We start from the raw sequence: 20,877 nt of genomic DNA, 5'->3' as shown, positions 1-20,877 counted from the left end.
TTATATTTAGGAACTTGGGTTGATCTTTTTTTCATGCCAGAATTGTTCCGAATTTGGTTGAGAATTGCTCCACTATATAACATCAATGATATTTTTTACCGCCAAAAATCCCCCAAATAAATCTTACCCCTAAAAATCCCCCTAAAATTTGGGGGGAAAACCCCCAACCGGGCAACACTCCAAATTAAAATCTAATTCTTGGCGGAAAATGGGATAGTGTTGCCATCACTTACCAAAATATTTAATTCACTGCAAGGCATTGTTATTGACTGATCCGTAGCACTTATTTCATCTTCAAATAACTCTACAAATAATAAGTTTTATTCAACTTCAATGTTGTATATAAGAAAAATAACATGCAATATTCATATAAAACACACTCGGAAGCAAGAAAAAGAGGACAATTTTGCCGACAAGGTTATTATGGTATTTGTTCGTCGTGGTATGGTATTTCGCCTATCCCTATGGTTGTTTTTACACACTAATGTTCATGTTGAGTCACAGATTTTATCCATTTCCGACAAGCATTTTCGTGACAAATCTATCTCTTATCGATATGTGCTTAACTTTTTTATCTTAGTGACCGTATGATAGGGTTTCACGAGAACAAACCAGAAACTATATCTAAAACTTATTACGTACTCAAATTTAGAAAAAAAACTTAATTTTTCTATGTATTTCCATTTTTATATTCAATAACACAAAGTCATCATTTAACAAAAAGCTTTAGTTAGCCAATAATAAAGTGGGCATTGTCCATTTAATATGCATTATCCACATTCAAATTTCTTATGAAAACATATCACCTTACAATACCTGAAATTTATTCGCAGTGTTGTCTTACTGCAGTGCCGCCGCACCCAATTGTTAGCCGCCGTCAATTTCTGAGTAGTCTCTTCATTTTGCCGACATCAACAATTTTTTTTATACCCTCCATCATAGGATGGGGGTATATTAACTTTGTCATTCCGTTTGGAAAACATCGAAATAATGCTCTAAGACCCCATAAAGTATACATATTCTGGGTCGTGGTGAAATTCTGAGTCGATCTAAGCATGTCCGTCCGTCCGTCCGTCTGTTGAAATCACGTTAACTTCCGAACGAAACAAGCTATCGACTTGAAACTTGGCACAAGTAGTTGTTATCGATGTAGGTCGGATGGTATTGAAAATGGGCCATATCGGTCCACTTTTACGTATAGCCCCCATATAAAGGGACCCTCAGATTTGGCTTGTGGAGCCTCTAACAGAAGCATTTTTCATCCGATCCGGCTGAAATTTGGTATATGGTCTCTAACAACCATGCAAAAATTGGTCCACATCGGTCCATAATTATATATAGCCCCCATATAAACCGATCTCCAGATTTGGCTTGCGGAGCCTAAAAGAGAAGCAAATTTCATCCGATCCGGCTGAAATTTGGTACATGGTGTTGGTATATGGTCTCTAACAACCATGCAATAATTGGTTCACATCGGTCCATAATTATATATAGCCCCCATATAAACGGATCCCCAGATTTGGCTTGCGGAGCCTCAAAGAGAAGAAAATTTCATCCGATCCGGCTGAAATTTGGTACATGATGTTGGTATATGGTATCTAACAACCATGCAAAAATTGGTCCATATCGGTCCTTAATTATATATAGCCCCCATATAAACCGATCCCCAGATTTGGTTTGTGGAGCCTCTAAGAGAAGCGTATTTCATCCGATCCGACTGAAATTTGGTACATGGTGTTGGTATATGGTCTCTAACAATCATGCAAAAATTGGTCCACATCGGTCCATAATTATATATAGCCCCCATATAAACCGATCCCCAGATTTGGTTTGTGGAGCCTCTAAGAGAAGCATATTTCATCCGATACAGCTGAAATTTGGTACATGAAGTTGGTATATGGTCTCTAACAACCATGCAAAAATTGGTCCACATCGGTTCATAATTATATATAGCCCCCATATAAACCGATCCCCAGATTTGGCTTGCGAAGTCTCCAAGAGAAGCAAATTTCATCCAATCCGGTTGTAATTTGGAACATGGTGTTAGAATATGATCTTTAACAACCGTGCCAGAATTGGTCCATATCGGTCCATAATTATATATAGCCCCCATATAAAATATTCTCCAGATTTGACCTCCGGAGCCTCTTGGAGGAGCAAAATTCATCCGATCCGGTCGCTAACAACCATACCAAAATTGGTCCAATCACACAAAAATTGGTCCATATCGGTTCATAATCATGGTTGCCACTAGATCCAAAAATAATCTACCAAAATTTTATTTCTATAGAAAATTTTGTCAAAATTTTATTTCTATAGAAAATTTTGTCAAAATTTTATTTCTAGAGAAAATTTTGTTAAAATTTTATTCGGTTCATAATAAAATTTTCATCATTGTCAAAATTTTATTTCTATAGAAAATTTTGTTCAAATTTTATTCGGTTTGTCATAGAAAATTTTTCTATAGAAAATTTTGTGAAAATTTTATTTCTATAGAAAATTTTGTTAAAATTTTATTTCTGTAGAAAATTTTGTCAAAATTTGATGTCCACTTTGTCAAACTGAATTATATACGTATTGGATCGATCTTTTTTTTATTTAATATATACCACGTATGGACTTACATACAATTTAGAAGATGGTGTTAGGAGGTTTTAAGATACCTTGCCATCGGCAAGCGTTACCGCAACTTAAGTAATTCGATTGTGGATGGCAGTGTTTAGATGAAGTTTCTACGCAATCCATGATGGAGGGTACATAAGCTTCGGCCTGGCCGAACTTACGGCCGTATATACTTGTTTTTTTTGTTTTTCTCTCCTCAGCTATTGTTGTTCTAAGTTGCCGTTGATGATATTGTCACATTGACATGGTGATGGCTTGGTATCTGTGGTATGGCTATGCATAGGCATTTCTCTATACAATGCATTCTTTCGCTTCCATACATACTTCTTTAGGTTAGTTTCTATGATTTTCTGCATATTTTTTGGCATAGTAGGTTTATTTTTGCTATTGTCGAAACATTTGTTGTGTGCACATTATTCACTCACACTATTGTGTACAAAAAAAAAATGAAAATTTAAGAAACTTAAAATATTTCATTCACATTATGAATGTTTTTATGGATGTAAAGGTTTTTTAGTGCAATAATTGAAAAATTAAATAAAGTTGCTTTACTGTATGATATTGGTCCAAGGAATTGAGATAATCAATCTATTGGAAATACTTTGTTAGTTTTTTTTTCAGTTTGTTCGCCACCTTTTATTGCGTGTGACACTTTTTTTGCCACTTTATATACAGAATCCAATCTTCAATGATCCAATTAATTGTTAATTAAAATTTCTTCAATCATAGAAATGATAGTATCAATCACCAACGTCAATTACAAATATAATTGACACAATTAAAAATATAATTGATACTATTAATTTCTGTGATTGATTTTTGTTTCAATTAAATAAATTCGCTGAACCAATTAGATTTTTAATTGAACCTTTTTAACAATTCAATTAAAATTTTAATTGGAAACATTTTGATGATATTTTTTTGTGTGTACTTTTTAAGGGAAAAAATACAAACAAATAATAGGAACCACTTTAGTCCTAGTGCCGTAAATGCAACATTTGATATGACGCAAGCCAATTTACCATCTTCTCTTCTCTATTATCTTTGTAGTTAATGGTTTTTGTTTGATCGCATGTCTATCGCTTTTCCAATACACCCGATTACATTTGCCACTAACTGTAAAGCCAAACAAACAATATATTCACATCATCATATTTTTGTTGCTGTGCTCAGTGATGCCAATTTGGTGTTTTTAGCACCAAATTTAGTGCTTTTTTGATATCCAAAAATCACCAAATTGGTTTTTAGTGCCTTTTCAAAAAAAAAAAATCGTCAAATTGGTGCTTTCTGACGTTTTCATTTAATACTTTTGGTGTTTTTTCAATTTGAACAGTATTGAGTATAATTGACATTTTTTTTTCATATAAAAATTCTGATTAGACTGTCAAAAGCTTAAGAAACTCAACTATATTGACATGGAATTTTATTGTTGTGAAGGTGGTATTGCTCCTTTTTTAATCAATATTGTTATTCTTATTAAAAGTCTAGGGACGAGTGCAGAATTTCTGAACTTGATACAGATATCATTAAAAACGTTAGTATTAAATTCATAAAAACACGCATAATTGATATAAGAAATAGACTTCAAGCAAATATTAATATGTATTTCCAAATTTAATGCCGAAACCTTTTTTTTCCTCCTCTCAAAAAACATAGTACTGATAAAAATTAATTGAATGAGTGTAAAATAAGCAATCACAATTATAAAGATGTACACGTGGATAGGTATTCATAATTTCGTAAAAATGCTTCAAATGAAATCAATAGCCAAAAGTTCTACAATACATCTTTGGAAGTTGTTTTTTTTTTAGTAGTAGTAACATATTGAATTTCACCAGGCTGGTGTAGTTTTTGTAGTGGGAACTCTGGTATGTTAGAATTTATAAAATATTTTTGGTGATTTTTTGCCCTTCGGGAGTTGGCATCACTGGTTGTGCACATTCCTTTGAAGTTTTTTTTGTTTTGTTTCGCTTGGTACGCTGACAAAAGTTTTGCTACTACTGATAACGACCAAAGTGCATACAATTGCAAATGAATTTCAATGAAGCTACAAAATAATGGATGAAAAGCTCAATGGTGGGATGTAGGTATAAAGGTAGTACAAAAAGTTTCGGGAAAAATGACAAGTATGACGAATATAAGAAAGTGAAATAATGAAAATTGACTCGAAAAAGAAATACTCAGCATCCATCCATCCAGTAGAAAGGCATGCTCTGACAGACATGCCAATACTTCAAATGAAAAAAGACGATATGTGTATGATGGTGTCGAAAGGACATAATGGCAACACTACATCTATAATGTCTTTCTTCCAAATGAAGTGATTATGAATGTTAATTTTTTTTACTTAAAGATCTGTATACAAAACATTCGTTGCTGTACATTTGGGCGAACATCAAATGTTAATAGAGAACTCTTTTTCGCCCATGGCCAAATGATAATATACCCTCGCGACGAATGAAATATTCAAGAAATAAAAAAAGCAACAGCATCCATCACCAGATAAGAACATAATGATTTTATGGAATAAACTTAAGCGTCAATAAAACAATAATAACACATACATCTATACAAACCTCAAAATACTATTCCTACAAAAATAAAATTCAACAAAAGAAGGAAACCACAGAACAATATACAAAAAGAATGTGATGAATGTCGCTCAAGTGATGACAGAGTGGGTATTACCACCACCACCACGTTGTAAATAAAAAAAGTATATACCACAATTATAACGTATAATAAACGAATATAAAAAAAACATTTTAATTCAGTGAGAAGAATTTAAAACTACTGTAAAAATATTAAAATTATAATACAGCAATCAAATGATAAAAACCTAGTGATTGGCAATGTAATGTGTCGCATAGATGTGGCAACACTTTTTTATAAAGCACCGCAATATTAAAATCATAGTGATTGACTGTGTAATGTGTCGCATGGGTTGGCAACACTTTGTATAAAATCCCGTTGCATTTGAAGAAGACTTCGAATCCGAGAAACAGAATCCACTGACAGAAATTATTGAAAAAAAATTACCATCCTTGAAAATTGCGAAATTACCAAAGGAGGAGGACATCTTAAATCCATGAACTTTTCTTCGTCATTTTAACCGGTCATTGTTAATACCCTTCCTCATCCTTTTTGTTTTAATTGAGAAGTGTTGAGAATTCCGTGTTGATTCGATTTTTTTGCCCTAAAAAAATCGACAACCAACACGGTACGCGACATCTGTGACAAGTTAACAAAATAGCGATTATTGTACGTGTCGAGTCTTCCAGTAGCAATGCACAACAACAAGATGGTGTTTGTGCAGCTGCTGCCGCTGAAACAGCCGTTGCCGCTGTCGTTGCGGGCGCAACGGCCCTCTCGTCAAAAAATTCTTCAAAAACTCAGCATACGGCAAATTTACAGGCCGCCTCCTCCACATCGTCTGGTACGGCGGGTACTCGCAATACAATGCAAACAACAGCGGTATCAGGAAAAGCGACAACAACATCGTCATCCTCATCATCATCGTCTGCTTCATCATCTTCCACTTCCAGCAAAACATCAAACAAAGCCAAACAACGCCAATCTTCAGGAGCGAACTCCTCCGGAAGTCATAGTAATACCAATACCACAAAGGCAAATGCGGCGACAACGGCATCTGCCGTCATGCAATCGGGCCTTAATAACAGTAAAAAAACAACATCTTCTGCTTCCGCGACCACCGCCAATATCATCTCTTCAGGCAAAATTGTCGAATCTTCAACATTCTCCAGCACCAACATTAACAACAACAACACCACCACCGTCGTCGTCAATACAACATCGTCATCATCGGCGAAGACAAGTACCACTTCAGCAACAACACCACTGCTCTTACTGTCTTCTAATAAATCAACGACGACGACAATTACGACGTCAACAGTGCAAAAGGTGAGTTGTTCTTTTATGTTTTGGCTGCAGTCAAACATAAATGATAAACTTTGGCCTCCATTCTCTCGTCGTCACATAACAAAGACCAGCCAAACAATGATGTATTATTTTTTGTACATTTTATTTTCTTGTTATTATTTTTGTTATTAATATAAAATAACAAAATAATATATTTTTCATGCGGGATTTAAAATTCACTATTTAAAAAAAAGTTAACTAGAAAGTGCCAATGCGATAAACGAACATAATATCAGCCTTTAAATTGTTGCCATACGGTGAGTTGTCAAATGAAATTTCTAATCGATGGCAATATTGGTCAATTACTGAGAAACAATATACTGTCAAGGTATTTGAATTATATGGTTTATAAATTTATTGCTAGTAGATGGCGCTAAAGTGTCATAGCACTTATGGGAAAAACTACTACAGGTAGTAGTGTGCCAAAAACAACAGTGTAAAATATATTTAAACCAAAAAATTATTTAAAATTTTAAAAAAGTATAACATATTTATTAAAATATGGAAATAGCAAATTTAAAATGTTATAGCAAAACAAACAAAAAAACTCTTGATCTTTCACATATTTGCCACATCTATAAACCTACAACTAAATTGTTCTGTTGTAATTTTATAAAATATTAAACAATTCTATTCTATATCTCTTTTTTCTCAGGGTTCTGAAAAGTTAGGAGCCATCGTATTTCCTTCGACGCCCACTCAACAAATTACAAATGCAACTCCGAGTCCTACAACTCCCAGAAAATCGTCTGATTATCCTCAACAGGCGACAAGTGCAACAGTTACTGCATCATCATCGGCGACAAGTTCCAATACAACAAGTTCCACAACATCTGGCGGCTCCGGTTTACAACAGAAACCTCCCAGCAATGAACAAATTCCACAACAGTTTTCTATTCCCACTAGTGGAGCTATGTTACCTGGTGGACCTTTGTCTCAGGTTAGCGGGGGATCTTCGGGCGGCAGTCATCATATGCATGATGGTCGACCACCATCAAATGGTGCCGGTATACCAACAACAGGTGCGACAACATCAGCACCTCCAACACATTCTGTGTTTGGACCACCTGTTTCATCGTCGAGCCTGCCAAATACATCGGAGAATAAGTCTGCACTGGGCCCACCACCACATTCTGCACACTCATCTCCGGCTTTCTCTTCTAATGTTAACCAACAACAGCAACATCTGAGTGATCCTCGAAGTGCCATTGCGTCGCCTTCGTCTGCGGGGCCTTCGCCGCATTCTCAACATCCTCATGCTTCTAGTGATAGTCCGTTTGGACCAAAGCATTTGGCAGGATCGCCGTCATCTGCTACAGGTAATCTCATGTCTCCCGCTCCACCACAACCCAATGCTTCGCCATTGCCAAGTATACACTCGAAGTCCACTTCTAGTTTACCACCGTCAACAGTAGCACCAAGTTCGCCAGCCAATTTACAACTGCCTCCTGGTTCGCAAATGCCGCCATCAGCAACTGGATCTCCTCTACACGGTGGTCCTGGTCCCGGTAGTTTTAGTGTAGCAGGATCCATAAATAGCAGACTTGGCCCACCACCCCCTACGCATCCATTCCCTCCCTCATCATTGCATTCCAATGTCAACGCAAACTCCTCTATGATTCTCAAATCAAATGAACCGGAAAGTCGTGACAAAGGAGGTACTCACAGTGCGGGCAGTGGTCCTGTGCCTCCACCCATGATAAATGGTTATCTGCCTCCGTTTGTCACTGGACAGAATTCATCAGCAACCAGTGGTGTCTCTAGGATCTCACCTCACCCAAATAGTATACCAGCAACAGCAACGCCTCCTGGTGCTGGACTATCGCACCCGCCATCTTCATCATCTTCGACTGCTACCAGTAAAGCCTCCAATGCCATAACAACTTCTGCCTCTCCCCATTCATCTGCCTCGTCACTTCCTCCCTCGTCTTCTTCTATAATTTCTACGATGCCTCCATCGTCAATAGCCACGTCAATGGCTAAATTTCCGCCTCATAGCAGTAGTGGCTTGCCTCCCATGCAATCAACAGCTGGGATTTTTGGTCCTGGAGGTTTGCCACATGGCTTACCGCCTGGTGTTGGACATCCTGGTATGATCCCTGGAGGAATACCACCTAATGGCATTTCACCAATGCTATTACACGCATCGCCATATCGCCCGCCCTATCCCAATTATGCGTTATACGCTCCATATAGTGGGTTGCCCCATAGTCACTATTTGCCACCTGCAGTGCCATCGCCAAGTGCCTCGCCACGAACAAGTCGAGAATCTCCAATGATGTCACAAATGACTAAAGCGCCCAGTATAAGGCCTCCAACGCCTGTGAGTCAGTCATCATCTTCGTCAACCGCTACACAGGGGCCGCAATCCCAACCGCAAAATAGTAATAGCGGCTCTAGTACTCCCACTAGTTCGGCGCCTACATCTGTTCCAACACCTACATCTATGACTGCAACCTCGACCAGCATAAGTCACAGTGCGCCCCCTGGTATGCCTACATCTTCGATGGCCTCCCACTTATTGCATCATCCGCATCTTCCATATCCTGCATCGTTACCAATACCACCACAAATACTAGGCGCTCCCCCTTTTCCACATCCCTCAACGGCAATGGGACATCCCCTATCTGTTTCCCATCCCGCTCATAGCAGTATATCGAGCGTGACAACAACAACAGCGGCAGCATCAACACCACTTAGTGCCACACTAAGTGGCAGTGCTATGACAAGTGGATTGAATCCACCATCCATGGGCCGAGATGGAACGCAACTATTGCATGGTCCACCTCCGCCTCACTTGTTAACGCATCCCCATTTAGGACCACCACATATGCCCCCTCTGCCACCACATATGCTTCCGCCACCCACACACTCTGCTCTTCTAAGGGGGGCTTCTCCAACAACTACTCCGAACACTAATAGTAGTCAAGCGCCGGCGCCACCGACCAGTTCGAATTCGACGGTTACTTCTTCAGCATCTGTGATTCATAAAGGAATTTCACCGCAAAGTGAAAGTCCAACTAAAGAGCGTAGTGATAATAATGCCTACCTTCCACGTTCGTCTGTTGCCAATACTCATCTCAGTGGTTTCCCCCCATCATCAACGGCTGCCTATATAGCAACATCAATGGCTCCTTCGTCCATGTCGTCATCTGTACCACATTCAGTTGCTTCCATGGTTTTAACAAATGCCTCCTATAGTTCCACGGTTTCGTTGCCTACAACAACATATGCTACGGCAGGTGCGATGCCTATGATGGCTACACAACAACTGCCGCAGCCTCCTCCGGGTAGTATGACATATCCGGGTGCTCCTAAACACTCCATGTGGCCTCCTCCAAGGTAAGATTTGTAGATCAATAAATGTAACTTTCTTATTTTAATACATGTACGACAATTTTCAGTTCCTCGTCGTTGTCGTCGATACAACCACCATCGTCTGTTGTTACTTCACACCCCTCAAGCATACCAACAAGGCCCACACCACCACCGCCGACGACATCAGGATCAGCGGCGGTCTCGGCAACATTGCCACCACCACCAATATCGGTTTCACCGCACACTGCAACTATGCATTCCTCATCGGCTATACCTCCGCCAGGTGTTCCTACGGCGGGAAGTGGGTTTCATCCACAGTATTTTGTGCCTCCTATGCCGTCAGTTCCTCCGGTGTCGTCAGCTATGGTCGGTGTGCCAATTAGTTCCATAAGTAGTGCATTAGCTGTAACATCGGCAACATCTTTGCCACCTTCTTCAAGTCTGACAACAACAGCGGCCAACAGTGCTCCAGTGACAACAACTACACAAAGTTCCGCTCCACATCCTTTCTCAGCGGAATCTCTATTCCAACCAAGTAAAAGTAAGTGGATTTCTTCAAATTAGAATAAGAATGTGGTCAAATAATTTATTTTCTTATGTTTTCGTTTCCTATCCATTAGATGATCAAGCTGATTTATTACGACGTGAATTGGATAATCGATTTTTAGATCGTAGTACGCAACAACAACCTAGCAGTCATGGATCTACAGGAAGTGGTCAAAATACAACATCAGCAGCGGCAGCATCTCCTTCGGTTGCGGCCAATGCATCTCCAGCAACTGTTCCTCCTCCCACATCTAGCAGTGGTAGCTTACCATCGGCACCTCAACCAACGGCTCCGTTACCGCATGCACCCACAGCGGCTGTGCCATCTCCCTATCTAAGGCAAGAATTGCATCATCACCAACATCAGCACACCCATCTGCATCAGCATCAACAACTTTTGCCCACGGCTTTAGCGGCAGCACCTCCACCAGCCCCGGCTCCCCTCTTTCCCCCACCACTATTCAAAGACATTCCCAAAATTGCTGCCGTCGAATCACCCTTCTATCGTACAGGCATTGGCTTGCCTGGCTATACCGGTTACAGTCCAGCTGGGCTAATACATCCTGGATTGGGAGGTGCTACACCATTTATGCCTCCAAGCCATTTAACTTCATTTGCGCCAAAGGTATGTCCTCGCCACTGTGGCGAATCATTTGTCAAATTTCATTTAGTTTTAGTTTGCCTTTTCTTAACTTAAAACAAAAAAAAACACACACGCATACACGCTAATAAATTCTCTATAGACTTCATTTTTTTATAACCAAAGACACACACACATTTATACTTTCCTTCCTCGTTTTTCATGCTCACCATCTATCCACCAACTAAATTAAAAAAAAAAAAAAAACAAACAAAACCATCCATCCAAAATTTCATCCATTCCATCATCACCATCATAGACGATACAACCATCGCCTTCCACAAATCCTCATCAACAACCTCAACCGCCATTACCAACCAACATTGTTGATTCCTCCTCAAAATCTATTAAATTCACGGTATGTTTCATTCATTCATTTGCCTGGATATATAATTTGGACATTAATGCATGGCTACAAAACTATGAATGATGGAATATATTGGAGACTTTCCAAACTTCGCGTAGTTCATAGTTTTGTAGCCCAGCTTTAGACAAAACATCGCTGCTGACCCGATGGTACGGGGAGCAGCTATTACATTATTTTCACGTAACCCCATCAACCATTATACCATTTTGTTAACGCTATTTTACCTTATATCTTCTTTAGAAAACTGGTCGTTGGAATGCTATGCATGTTCGTATAGCGTGGGAAATTTACTATCATCAAAACAAACAAAATTCCGACAAGTTAGGTTCGAGTACGGCATCTGTGGGCCCTGGTTCGGGAAGTAATCCGTCTACACCAGGAATATCGGCAAATAGCAGTGCCAATGCTACACCCACATCCACAACGGTATCTCAAAGTATTGCTGTATCATCAAGTTTAGGGGCTGGCCCTTCACCATCGGCTGTATCATCGTTAAGTATGAAATCATCACCGGCCTTAACATTAAGTGCTGGGCCATCACCACACCTTATGCACAGACCTGGCGAACTTCCTCCAAGTGCTTATGCTTCAGCCATGCAGGGTCGATCACCTTTCGAAACATCGCCATTATCGGCAAGTTTCATTGGTGCTCCTCCGAGCCATATAGGTATGTCCAACATTAAAACCGACATGGATCCCCCTTTTACTTATTTACAAATCGTATATTTTGTGATTCTGCCCTAGGTACTGCCGTATCGCCTTTTGGACGTTATGTGGGTCCTTTTGGTTTTGGCCTATCACCATTTGGCAGAGAAATACCTCTTGGAGGTACCATGCATGATCCTTGGAGAGCGTAAGTGTAGCATAACAAAAAACAAATCAAAGAATATTGCATTAATTTTGCTCAAATTTATCTAGGGCGGCTTTGCAACAACGCGCTGTGCCTTATCATCCAGGTGCTCCACCTCCTGGTTGGCCCATGAAGCCCGACACTACCGCCTTAGACAATGCTCGTCGTGAGGCTGAAGAACGTGAACGAGAACGTGAAATGCGGGAGCGTGAGCAAAGGGAACGTGAACGCCAGAGACAACGTGAGCGTGAAGAACGCGAACGCAAAGAGAAGGAAGAGAAACTTAAGCGCGAGCAACAAGAACGTGAACAACGGGAAAGAGAAAGAGAACGAGAGCGAAAAGAAAGGGAACGCAGAGAAATGGAACGAAGGGAAATGGAACGAGAAAGAATGCTGCAACAACAGCGTATTAACGAGAGCAACAAATTATCTCAAGCTGCTGCTCAAGCAGCTGCAATGAATCAAGCACGTGAGCGATCTCCTCATCGTAGTGTTACTGACATGCAAGGTGGCCCTGGTGGTCCGGTGGGAGGCGAAATGCGTATCAAAGAGGAGATGCCTAGGACCAAGGAAGAACAAGATGCCATGATGATGAGGGCCTCTGCGGCGGCGGCAGCAGCAGATCCCCGGTATCATAATTCTTTGGCGGCGGCCCAAGCCAATGCCGCAGCAGCTGCACACCATGCCTCATTTATGGCTAGCCGCCATGGCCCCCATGTGGGACCACCACCTCCGCATCTAACACGAACAATGATGGGTCCAACTCTTGGGGGACCACCCATAACACATTTCGGACCAGCCGGACCTGGATGGCCTATGGACCCATACCGAGATCCTTATGCAATGTCAGCTCTGCGTTACAATCCCCTAATGGAAGTGGCTCTAAGGCATGAAGAAGAACGCCATAAAGCTGCCATGAGCATGTATGCAGTACAATCGGCGGCCCATCTAAGGGGCAAAGAACCATCACCCATACCACCGCCCAGCGGTGTGGGCGGGCCATTGGGACCACCTCCGCCTCCACATCATCGCTTACAACCGGGACCAATGGGACCAGGCCCCATGGGTCCAGGACCCGGTGGACCTCCAGGACCTCCTCCAGGATCATCGCTTAGCGGGAAACCACCTAGTTTAGGAGGAATGCCACATCCCATGGTTGTGGATCCAATGATGCAGCCCAAAAAAGAAGAGCCCGGGGCATCGCCCCAGACAGTAATGGGCATGACACCTACCACCACCAATCAAGCAAATACAGCGCCTGGCCGATGATAAATTGATATTAGTTCGGCCAAAAAAGCTTCTTTCATTGACTTAACCTGAGAGAACGAATCGAACGGTCGGTGGTGGCACAGGCAATTTCCAAATATGAATGATAAAAGATATCAAAAAAAACAATAATAAGCTTGAAACGAGACCAAGTAATCTTTAAAAGAAAATATTTTGTATTATAGACTATAGCAACAGCAAAAGAAAATGGGAATAGGTTACTGGCCCACACCCCATACCTACTCTAAAGAACTCTATATAAGAACTGTGTATATCTTTGTTTTATTATAAATCGCCTCCTTAGAAAGTGGATGAGGAATTTCTTTTCCATTTTTATTTTTCTCCAGTTTTTGGAAGAAGTGTATAAAAGTTAACTAATAATATTTTGTTTACAAAGAAATTCATTCTGCTCTTTCCAACAGATTGACTATCCAAGCCTATTATTTAAACCTATTGGCATAAGTGTCAATTCTTATTTTTTTCCCCTATTATACTTTCGTATACAGCCCCTGCTATTGTAAAAATTGACTAATTCCAAAAGATAATTTAAAGGCATACAAAAAATCTATAAACTCAAAATACAAAAAACACATATATATATACATAATTGTTTAAAATTACAAGCTAAACAATTAACAAAGTATATAAAACGTTTATGCAATATTATATACTATTATTAAGTAAAATCTAAAGAAAAAAAAAATAACAAGAACTACCATTTTATTGGTCTGGTATATATATACATATATATTAACTATTTTTATTATTTTTACCATTATTATTTTTATTTTATTAGGAAATAGGACGCTTCATAATTAGAGCATTTGTATTATTTGTATAGTTTATTATTACTTATTATTATTTATAATAAATATTGTACTAAATGTTGTTCTAAAGATAAATCCAAAAACAAAACTCCCATTAAAGAAGAAAGATTTTTTTCTTTCACATGTTACCCTGAACTCTCCCCCTCCCCCCTCTCCTGTAGGCATCAAAATCCCTTACCAACCTCTCCACCCACCCCCCCTTATAAATACCGCGCATTGTAAACAAACTAAATATAAAAAAAATCAAATAATGTTAACAAATTTGCTATAAATAAATGAAACAATTTATACTGTTATATATATATAAAAAACGATAATGATGATGAATATACAATGTAGAAAAGTAAACAAAAAACACACAAAATTTTTAGTAGTTTTTTTTTATAAAATAGGATTCTCCATCTCTAAACTTACGAAAAACAAAACAAGCAAACAAACAAATGAAAGAATATTAAAATTAAAACATAACTAATTATCAATTAAAAAATCTATATATACATTATATTATAATGCGTATATATATGGAAGGAAACAAACAAAACCAATATTTCTATAAATAAAAAAAAATAAATAAATGCAAGAAAATATTAACATTCAAAAACATATATTATTAAATTATAACTAATATGAGAATACAAAAACAAAATCAATTTAATTTAAGTAGCTTTACGGATTATTTATAAACAAATAAAAAATGATTTAAAAAATATACAACAATTATTTGAAAAAAAAAAAAAAAAACAAAACAAAAACCCCCATTTTGATTATGCAAGAGAGAAACTCAAAAACATTTTTTTTTTCGCATATTTATATTTCTGTAATTAAAACTGTAACATTTCAAACGAAACAAACTACACAAAAACATGAATTGCAACCAACCACAGCAACAACTTTAAAACAAGGAAAAACAAATATGATTTAATAAAAAAAAGAAAATATATAGAATATTTTTGGGCTGTTTTTTATATATATGTAAATGGTGCCACAAACGGTCAACTTCTCTCACTTATCAATGAGTACTAAATGACAAGGGAGAGATCTCCTTTTTATAGACTACCACCAAAATTTCCATATAAGTCCATTTCTTTTTGCCACGATCGCGAAAACAATTGTAGAGACGCCTACTGAGTAACCCCATTCTTGTTTGTGCATTTGATTAAGTAAACAGGAATATTTTTCTAGTAAACGAATTGCTTACGGTGTGGTCACACTGGTCAAATATTTGACAGAAATCAAAAAAGAATTCGTCACCACAGTTAAACCAATAAAAGTTTTTAGCTCGTATTGGTTCTATAAATAATATGTAATAAGAGTATTTTTTAAGACTTTATACAGATATTTCGAAAGTGATCCTGGAAAAAAGTTTGACCCTCATTTTGGGCAAATATTTGTCTAGTGTGACCATATCCTTAATTCGGAAAAATTTCTCGTGGAAATTCACTACACTTCATTCGAATATTTACCTTTTCGCTTTGGTGTAAAATCATCGTACTTGTAAGAATGGACCGTCGGTAGACATTAGGGCTGTCATTCGGGATTTTTTTTTTTATTTTTTTCTTTTTGCCACGATCGCGAAAACAATTGTAGAGACGCCTTCTGAGTAACCCCATTCTTGTTTGTGCTTTTGATTAAGTAAACAGGAATATTTTTCTAGTAAACGAATTGCTTACGGTGTGGTCACACTGGTCAAATATTTGACAGAAATCAAAAAAGAATGCGTCACCACAGTTAAACCAACAAAAGTTTTTAGCTCGTATTGGTTCTATAAATAATATGTAATAATAAGAGTATTGTTTAAGACTGTATACAGATATTTCGAAAGTGATCCTGGCAAAAAGTTTGACCCTCATTTTGGGCAAATATTTGTCTAGTGTGACCATATCCTTAATTCGGAAAAATTTCTCGTGGAAATTCACTACACTTCATTCGAATATTTACCTTTTCGCTTTGGTGTAAGATCATCGTACTTGTAAGAATGGACCGTCGGTAGACATTAGGGCTGTCATTCGGGATTTTTTTTTATTTTGAATCCCGGGATTTTTCGGTATCCCGAAATAATTATCTAAATTTTTTAAATATCTGCTTTTAGGATTTTTTTATTAATAAATTGGTGTATGCATTCAGTATAAACGTCCCTTAGATCTGTGTTGCCAGAAGCGTTGCCAATTTAGCTATTTCCTGCTAGATTTGGCTTTTTTGAAGTCGTTAGCGGGAAAAAAATGTATTTAGCTTTTTTTCTGGCTTTTTCTCATGACCCTTTTAGCTATTTTTGGCTTTTTTATTTTCGACATGTTTCTATTGAAATATGGATAAAACGGCGTTTTTATCTAAGCCTTGCTGTCAGAAAAAGGTTTTCCACATATTTCAAAGCTCAATTCAAACATTAATAATGATCCCAGCCTTGTTGTAAAGTTTTTTCCTCATATTCATAAAAATTATCGTAAACTTTAAATCTAATGGTAGATACAGATACATATTCCTTAAATAAACTGTCACTAAATTATTAGGAATATTAGCATTTGACTCGTTTATCCTATTATAATATTCTAAAGTTATTATGATATTACTAAATTAAAATAGTAGATATGAATTGCTTTGTCCTCTGAAAAAATATTGTCGTGAGGCCAATGATTTCATGTCCTTAAAATACGAACGCGAATTTTGGTTATAATAGAATTTGTGAATTTCTCTTATATAAACTGTTTTCCTTGTCCAAAAGCCGATAAAGTCGTTGTTTCCTTATGGTTAAGTTGATTCAACTTAAAAATGGTTATCTTTACATGAAACAAGGCTAGGGTCAATTCTAAAATATTATTAAAATTAATGAAATAGTCTTTAAATTTGTGGATTTTTTGTATCTTGATCACAAACCAAAAAAGCCTTCAAAAATAGATGTTTTTGAGCACTTTATTTCATTCATGAAGAAAAAGCTGAAAAAACGAATAAATTAAAATTTGACTCGGAATCAATACCAAAATCATTAGTGTATAAAATCTTTGGAACCGGACATGCTTCTTTCAGTGTACGTAAGAAATAATTAAGAAAATAAAGTTTTGAATGTGGCATTATTTTTTTAACATCAAAAAAATACAATAAATAAAATAGTATTTATTGATAGGATCAAAACATTTTTAAAAGCGCGATATAAACAAATCTGTTATTTATTAATAGAATGGATTTACATTTACGAAAATTGGACAATAATAGGTTTATTTGGGTAATTTTCCAATAAAAGTTATTCAGTATAAACTTGCAAGACAGTAAAAATGGATTTTATTATCTTGGGTAAAATTAGAAGAAGTGTACACGTTCACGAATTTACCATTAATTCAGCGATTTTAAGAGCCAATTTCTCATATCCGAAACGAACGCTTTCGTTCGACTGAAATGCCAAAAACAGCTGATTTTCCCTTATAAATTCAGCTGTTTTGGGCATTCTAGTCGAACGAAAGCATTCGTTTCGGATATGAGAAATTGGCTGTAAACCAATTAAAACTAAATATATTGATATTTTCTAATGCACTTCTACACGGATGAAAAAGGCTGTTTTTCATATGTTTGGCTATAAACATTATATGTTTGGAACACAAATTTTTAAACACAATATTTTTGAGTGCAATCATATAATGTTCATAAACTAGCATAACATGTTTGGGACATATATGTTAATATGTTAGAACATATTATGTTTGGGACATAAAATGTTTGTAAATATAATATGCTTGGATGCAAACATATATTAATTTAGAAATAGCCTATAAACATATATGTGTTTGGTAGCTTGGAGCGCTATTTAACAGGGAGCGATATTGAATTAAGTTGGTGGTTGTTGCTTGTTATTACAAAATTAACATTTTATTTTTCCTTGGGCAATTGATCAGCTACTTCTTTGATCCTTACAAACTGTGTGGTCCGCTGTTCGAATCCCCGTCCGGCAAAAGGTAAAATTAAAATAAAAAAAATCGTAAAATTGAATAATTTCTTCTACAATGTTTGTATTACAGAAAAAGGTGCTAAGAACTAAAAAATCTCGTGGAAGTGAGAAAGATGTGGGGGAATATACAATTAGGCAGAAACAAAATTTTGAGCAATCAGGTCGAAAACCTATGTTGTTAGCACCTATATTACCTGTTTATTTTCATAATTCATTATGATTGTAAATATATAAATAAATAAATAAAATTTTGAGCACAATATTGTTTGGGAGAATTTTTTTTAAGCATATAATATTTTTGGGTGCAAAATGCTTCCAAACATATTATATGGTCACATAATAACATATTGTTTTTTGGAAGACAACATTATTGAATTTGGATGCAAAAATACAAAATGTTTGGAACTTAGACTACCCAAACATATATTTTTTAGACCAATATGCTTTCAAACATATTATATATTGGAAGAGATCAAACATATAAATGTTTGGGCAATACCCAAAAATGTATATGCTTGAAGCAAAATATGTTTGGGAGTATATGTTACAGAAGCGATTTTTTGTGAGCGTGTATGTGACATTGTGCAATATATCGCACATTGGATTTGTTGATGATTAACCAGTTGATAATTGCAAGTTTTTACTGGGAAATGTAAACGACGGACTTCCAGTAAAAATTTGGGATAGTAATCAAAATGTATCGAGTACGCAAACAGAGCTCATATGGCTTAGCCTTATGAGCCTTTGAGTTTGTTAAATTTCAATCAAAAATGTGACTTTTGATACAACAAAATTTAGCTTTTTTCTAGCTTTTTTTTAAACATTTTTTTAAGCTTTTTTAGCTATTTATACCCTGCGCCACACTGTGGAACAGGGTATTATAAGTTAGTTCATATGTTTGCAACACCCAGAAGGAGACGAGATAGACACATGGTGTCTTTGGCAATAATGCTCAGGGTGGGTCCCTGAGTCGATATAACCATGTCCGTCTGTCTGTGAACACATTTTTGTGATCAAAGTCTAGGTCGCAATTTAAGTCCAATCGACTTCAAATTTGGCACAAGTATGTGTTTTGGTTCAGAATAGAACCCTATTGGTTTTGGAAGAAATCGGTTCAGATTTAGATATAGCTCCCATATATATCTTTCGCCCGATATGGACTAATACGTTCCCAGAAGCCAGAGTTTTACCCCAATTTGGTTGAAATTTTGCACAGGGAGTAGAATTAGCATTATAGCTATGCGTGCCAAATTTGGTTGAAATCGGTTCAGATTTAGATATAGCTCCAATATATAGCTTTCGGCCGATTTACACTCATATGACCACAGAGGACAATTTTTTGCTCCGATTTAGTTGAAATTTTGCACAGGGAGTAGAATTAGCATTGTAGCTATGCGTGCCAAATTTGGTTGAAATCGGTTTAGATTTAGATATAGCTCCAATATATAGCTTTCGCCCGATTTACACTCATATGACCACAGAGGCCAATTTTTAACTCCAATTTAGTTGAAATTTTGCACAGGAAGTAGAATTAGCAATAGCTATGCGTGCCAAATTTGGTTGAAATCGGTTCAGATTTAGATATAGCTCCCATATATAGCTTTCGCCCGATTTACACGCATATGACCACAGAGGCCAAATTTTTGCTGCGATTTTGTTGAAATTTTGCACATGGAGTAGTATTAGAATTGTTGCTATGCGTGCCAAATTTGGTTGAAATCGGTTCAGATTTAGATATATCTCCCATATATAGCTTTCGCCCGATTTACACTCATATGACCACAGAGGCCAATTTTTAACTCCGATTTAGTTGAAATTTTGCACAGGGAGTAGAATTAGCATTGTAGCTATGCGTGCCAAATTTGGTTGAAATCGGTTCAGATTTAGATATAGCTCCAATATATAGCTTTCGCCCGATTTACACTCATATGACCACAGAGGCCAATTTTTAACTCCAATTTTGTTGAAATTTTGCACAGGAAGTAGAATTAGCAATAGCTATGCGTGCCAAATTTGGTTGAAATCGGTTCAGATTTAGATATAGCTCCCATATTTAGCTTTCGCCCGATTTACACTCATATGACCACAGAGGCCAAATTTTTGCTGCGATTTTGTTGAAATTTTGCACATGGAGTAGTATTAGAATTGTTGCTATGCGTGCCAAATTTGGTTGAAATCGGTTCAGATTCAGACATATCTCCCATATACAGCTTTCGCCCGATTTGCACTCATATGACCACAGAGGCCAATTTTTAACTCCGATTTAGTTGACATTTTACACAGGGAGTAGAATTAGAATTGTTGCTATGCGTGCCAAATTTGGTTGAAATCGGTTCAGATTTAGATATAGCTCCATATATATGTTTTTCCGATTTCGACAAAAATGGTCAAAATACCAACATTTTCCTTGCAAAATCGCCACTGCTTAGTCGAAAAGTTGCAAAAATGACTCTAATTTTCCTAAACTTCTAATACATATATATTGAGCGATAAATCATAAATAAACTTTTGCTAAGTTTCCTTAAATTTGCTTCAGATTTAGATGTTTCCCATATTTTTTTACTAAAA

The 20,877-nt window shown here is 37.1% G+C and overlaps 1 protein-coding gene across 4 annotated transcripts in view; it reads left to right on the top strand.

Annotated features, from left to right (window-relative positions):
- Positions 1 to 15,322, top strand: part of tay (tay bridge kinase) — a 100,095-nt gene extending 84,773 nt beyond the window's left edge. For 3 of the 4 annotated variants that reach the window (XM_075303255.1, XM_075303252.1, XM_075303254.1), the window contains exons 7-13: positions 7,217 to 9,903; positions 9,966 to 10,420; positions 10,500 to 11,050; positions 11,325 to 11,423; positions 11,673 to 12,099; positions 12,177 to 12,285; positions 12,351 to 15,322. In XM_075303255.1, the coding sequence (XP_075159370.1) occupies positions 7,217 to 9,903; positions 9,966 to 10,420; positions 10,500 to 11,050; positions 11,325 to 11,423; positions 11,673 to 12,099; positions 12,177 to 12,285; positions 12,351 to 13,551 (5,529 nt within the window). In that variant the 3' untranslated portion in view covers positions 13,552 to 15,322. The remainder of the gene's footprint in view (positions 1 to 7,216; positions 9,904 to 9,965; positions 10,421 to 10,499; positions 11,051 to 11,324; positions 11,424 to 11,672; positions 12,100 to 12,176; positions 12,286 to 12,350) is intronic. The other variant, XM_075303256.1, reaches the window with a different exon arrangement.
- Positions 15,323 to 20,877: the final 5,555 nt, after the last annotated feature.

Source organism: Haematobia irritans, chromosome 3 (assembly GCF_050003625.1).
Source record: "Haematobia irritans isolate KBUSLIRL chromosome 3, ASM5000362v1, whole genome shotgun sequence".
Classification (NCBI taxonomy): domain Eukaryota; kingdom Metazoa; phylum Arthropoda; class Insecta; order Diptera; family Muscidae; genus Haematobia; species Haematobia irritans.
Note: the sequence above shows the minus strand (reverse complement) of the source record. Positions and strands in the feature narration are given on the sequence as shown.